Source organism: Ruditapes philippinarum, unplaced genomic scaffold, assembly GCF_026571515.1.
Source record: "Ruditapes philippinarum isolate M1 unplaced genomic scaffold, ASM2657151v2 ctg7789_1_1_1_1, whole genome shotgun sequence".
NCBI classification, from domain to species: domain Eukaryota; kingdom Metazoa; phylum Mollusca; class Bivalvia; order Venerida; family Veneridae; genus Ruditapes; species Ruditapes philippinarum.
In genome coordinates, this window is record NW_026854160.1 from 4601 (window position 1) to 9833 (window position 5233).

The 5233-nt window shown below is 32.8% G+C and overlaps 1 protein-coding gene across 1 annotated transcript; it reads left to right on the forward strand.

Moving 5' to 3' along the window:
* Window positions 1–2846: 2846 nt before the first annotated feature.
* LOC132739207 (uncharacterized) lies at window positions 2847–5007 on the forward strand. The gene is made up of 3 exons (XM_060726871.1): window positions 2847–3006; window positions 3229–3297; window positions 4461–5007. The coding sequence occupies exons 1-3, from the start codon at window positions 2847–2849 to the stop codon at window positions 4940–4942; spliced, it is 711 nt and encodes a 236-aa protein (XP_060582854.1). The 3' UTR covers window positions 4943–5007.
* Window positions 5008–5233: the final 226 nt, after the last annotated feature.

Genomic DNA, 5233 nt, shown 5'->3' on the forward strand with positions numbered 1-5233 from the left:
TTACAAGTTTATTTCCAATATATGTAGTAAAAGTCCACCTAAAATAAGTGAATTCATAGATACAAAAGCAAACAATACATTATTGATATATTTATTATTATGGTTGTAGAAACCGAAAGTACAAAAAACCAACATGTTGACATTTGGTCGGATATTTTTAAAATTGAACATCAGTGGGCATATTTAAATTACAAATTGTTGTCAGACATATATTTTCAAGCATAAGAGTACAGGAACAGACATTAGATGTCAAATATATACATTCGTTTTACATTATCTCTGTTTCTGTTTACATCTGAAACCACGTGGTAGAACTACTGTTTCCGAGGTTATTATAGATAATAGCCGAGGCAGTTCCGAATGGAAAGATTGCTGTCGGCATCCATTTTTGCGTATCAAATTGAAGCTAATTCATCGCATTTTAAGCCTTAAATCATCAGAACCAGTCTACAAAAAACATGCGCATGCTCCGCTTCAAAATACGACTTACCTTAAACGAAAAATTGTTAGAATAACTAGTTCTTGTTACGGGTTGATATTTTTCTAACACACTTTTCAAAAAATGTGAAGTGTAGAGTGTTTCCATGGTTGGAAGTTAGATATTTAACAAATCGTCGTTCAATTCGCCAAGGGGAAGTAATATAATTTTCATTTTGTAACAGCTTAGATCATTGGAAGGCTTTAACAATCATACGCGGAACTACATTTTTCATTTTTTGAAAAACATACAACTTAATGAATTACAAGACAAAACATAGACAATACTTACAATTACCCTTTTAAATCGGCCTTCCGCTCTATCTCGGAATTGCCGTTTTACCGTACACCACAATTTTGAAGTGGAGCGACAATTTGCCGGGCGTAAAATATGAGTCTGGTAACATTTCGGTGCTCAGTTACATATTACAACTATATTATAGAACCTTAAAACAGGGATATAGATGATTTATAATTCAAAAAGGGAAAGAATGACTCTGTAATATTTTGCATATGACATGCAAATGATCTAGTAGATTGTCGGATGAGGGAAGGCACTTGTACAGGTTTGATAAAAATATACTTATCTTAAGTTGTGTCCCTTTGCACATGAAATACAAATAATAATAATAATAATAATAACGTAAAAGATTATATAGAGGATATTGGATGAGTGTAAGTTTAATACTGAATTTATTTAACGAGTTGAATAAAATTATTTGCAAGTTTCTGGCGAGCATGATATTATTTTTATACAACGAGTTCAATAAATTCAATAATGAACTTACACTCATTCGATGTCCTCTATTTATCACATACCAAAAATAAAGACCGTTTAAGTAAAAAGAGTCAGTTTTCATTGACGCGCCTATAATATATAGAGGATATTGAATGAGTGTAAGTTCCATACTGAATTTATTGCACGAGTTGAATAAAATTATATTATGCGAGCCTCTGGCATAATATTATTTTATTTAACGAGTGCAATAAATTCAGTAATGCACATACACGAATTTAATATTCTATTTCTCACATACCCAAAATAAAGACCGTTTAAAATAAAATAATAAGAGTCATTTTTCATTGACGAGCCTATATATAGTATGACGCTAACATTTAACGCTCTTTACACTATGTTTGTATAACGCTAATGAAGTCACGTCAAAATATATATGCACGGTCGTGCAATACCATATTTACGGAGTCGCAAAATCGGCACGGATGTGTGATAAAACGCTAACATTTAGCCCGTTTTCGTATAACGCAAAGAACATCTCGTCAAAATATATGCACGGCCATGCAATATACCACTTTTACGGAGCGGCACGGGTATGTGAAAAATCTTTTTATTCTGTAATAATCTGTACAGTTGTTTTCTTAGCTCATTTGTAAATTATGATTAAAACCAAGGGATCATCTTGTGAAATATAATCTTATTCGAATTATTCTATGTCGATTATTATGGCAATGAACCCCACCCGAATTATTGAGTGATGGGTGAATAAACGACTGAATAAATAGAATGGATATACATGAAACGAATGAATGACTGGTGGAATGAAATGGATTAAATTTAATGAACGGGTGAATGAATGAATGAATTTAGTATGTAATCAACAATGTTTAATGACTTCTATATTTCACATCACCCTCACTTTTAATATTTCGACAGAACTTTGTTTCTTTCGGTACTATCGTTTTGACTCAGAAAATGAAAACCAGGCTAATTGGAATACACTATTTATTTTTTTTGGACTCGGGAAAAGAAAATGAGGCTAGATTAATAAAATTGGATAAAATGATGATTTTTGTTGTATGTGGTGCAAAAGCATGAACTGTATTTGGTACAAACTATATGGTATAAATACTATGAGGTTATTAAACAATGTCCTTATGTCAATGTGTGTAACATTTCTTGTTGCTTGCCACTGACGGAGTTTGGATCCACTTAGATCACTAGTACGTTTTAATATCCCGGCCACGCCGGTAAAACGTGTTAACCACTTGGTCACGCCGTCACTAAATATATGGTGGTTAAAAATAGTACTTGATTTGGAATATTGCATTTCGAGTGTGCAAGAAAGTGCTTCTCTAATCCTGCAACTTTATAAACCGAATAAATAAAGCAGTTCTTAAGGGAGTCCATTTTCCTTTATTTCGTAAAAAATAGTTTTCTCTTACTCAACCGTTTTTCTTGTCTTGTTCTTCTTCTCGTGTTAAAGCCTTATCTGTCACAAGATAGAGTTTTCGACCCTCAAGGTCAGTGAGTTTTGTTTCTTTTCATCGCCTAAGGCAGCGCGAGTAGGTGTAAATTAAAAATAGGTCTCTTATCTTTCTCTTAAATAATCGCGTACTTTTTATCATAAGAGATGTTCAACGTGGCTAAAGCTGTATTTTTCATACTTGTTATGCAAGCGACTGATTGCGATGAATCTCCAAGAAAAAGATTAGTTTTAAATTCACAAGAAGATCTTGCTCAAAGGCTTGTTAAACTGGAAGCTGAGTTTGAGGCCCATAAGAAACAAGGGGGTAAGATTTGCTTTTTTCTATCTAAATAAGTCCAGTTGTAAACAATTTAAAGAATGTTGAATATTTAAAAGATGTTCTAGAACGTACATGCGAATTGTTTAAACGATTGCTTTTCCAGGATATGAATTTTTTAAACAATTATTAGAAAGCTAGCTAGCTTGTAAAAAAGATTCACAACCAATAAAGCAGTTGCATTAAAAACAGGATTATTTTTCATTTCAGACAGTGGTTCTTTATATGTGAGATGGGGAAGAAACAAATGTCCTGCCGACAATGAACTTGTCTATACCGGTATTTCCTTTGTTGTTGTTGTTAATAATAATAAAAGAAAAATACTTTGCTTTTGAATTCATCGATGAATTTATTTAATTTTTGATGATTTTGTTCCAATTTGTTTTGTCCTAGTATAACTTGTTTGTATATGTTTCCAATATATTTTGTTCATATGACGCATGATTTTCATTAGGGCTGGGAACGAATAAGGAATTCGATGTTCGAATATTCGTTTTCCATATTCGAATAATATATTCGTTTTTACAACATTTGTTCCAATATTTCTCTTTGACGTATACGTATCCGAAATTGATTGCCTCGAATACTATACTACTTTAAAATGCTTGGAATAATCGGCGATTAAAAAGACCTTTATTGCTATGTCGAATTTTTTTTAATTTATATATTGTAAATCGAGATATATGTTTACTTTTGAAATAAATTCATAATTTGATTGCCTTTTGTTCAGTAAACCCGACCGCTGTCTTATTAACGGGAGGTAACTCACGTGACTTGACTGACAGTAATATGAATCATCGTAGCCATTATCCCCAAAGACACATTATGATATTGAAACTAAACTTGTATTAAATATTTTTTATTTACAATTTTAGATAAAGTTTAAAATATTCTTAAGATAAGTTTAGCTATAACGAGGTAAATATCACACGGAGTCTAATGTCTACGGAATAAATATATTCTGACAGAATTTAGACACTTCATATGCTTTCATAACGCGCCGAATAATGGTGCCAATTTATTCTTATTCACAAAATTTAAGACAATTATTGATTAATCGGAAAGATTTTAACACAGAAAACAATAAATAAGATAATTAAAATCGGAAAAATTTACATTATAAACTGTTCAACAGGTAAATTGCAAACTGTGAAACGGGTGCCCTTTTGATCAACTATACCCCAAAGTTTTCACAGTTAATTGGCGATAATTGTTGACACGCGTCATACAAACATTTGAACACCTGGTGAAAGAAAGGGCAAAGGTTTAATTTACGATCTGAATTGAAATTTAAAAGTAATGACAAAAAATGAAACATTTCTCCTTTTTTTCGAATATTCGTATTCGTTTTTCAATGTTCGAATATTCGGTCGTGTTTCGAATATTCGAATATTCGAATATAATTCCCAGCCCTAATTTTCATGTATCTATATTCTTTTAAGGTTATACTGCTGGAAAACACTGGAACATTGGCGGAAGCGGGACTGACAATCTGTGCCTTCCTAGGGATCCAACATGGGGTAATTATGTAGATGGTAATTTTGGCTCATACAGATCACATATTTTTGGTGCTGAAATAGATGTTGTAGAACCAAATCACATTTTTCCGTATGCAGTTCAGTATCAAGATATGCCATGCGTCGTATGTAAATCCCCACGTTCAATTTCTCTGATGGTTCCAGGAAGAAAAGACTGTTACCCTGGTTGGACAAAGGAATATTGGGGTTACCTCATGTCAGGTCATGACAACAGAGCTGGTGCGTACGATCATTTGTGTATGGACACTTACCCGGAATTTGTACCAAGCGGGGCTAACGCCAATAGCGAGCATATACTTTACCTAGTGGAAGCTCAGTGTGGCTCTTTGCCTTGCCCACCGTACGTGCAAGGAAGGGAACTTGCGTGTGCTGTTTGCTCTAAATAAAACTAAATGTTTTGTGTTTACCTGTTTGAATTTGAATAAATAGATAATTTTGGGCAAACAATAAATGTGTTCATTGATCTCATGTTCGCTATTTCCTTACAATGCTTATACAATTATGAATATCGATCATTATTCGATGATTATTTTAAACACACAATTTTTATTTGCATTTATTAGATGAATAACGGCGAAGTTGGCAAGCAAATAATGATGATATTCAAAATTAAGTCACAAATAATGCAAAAAAGACAGAAATGTCATGTTCTTCGACGGTCTTTCCGAACATTTGAC

Coding starts and splice junctions, on each gene's coding strand:
- LOC132739207 (XM_060726871.1), top strand. CDS start 2,847: ATGTTCAACGTGGCTAAAGCTGTATTTTTCATACTTGTTATGCAAGCG. Junction 3,007..3,228: donor GGCCCATAAGAAACAAGGGG/GTAAGATTTGCT, acceptor TTTTCATTTCAG/ACAGTGGTTCTTTATATGTG. Junction 3,298..4,460: donor CAATGAACTTGTCTATACCG/GTATTTCCTTTG, acceptor TATTCTTTTAAG/GTTATACTGCTGGAAAACAC.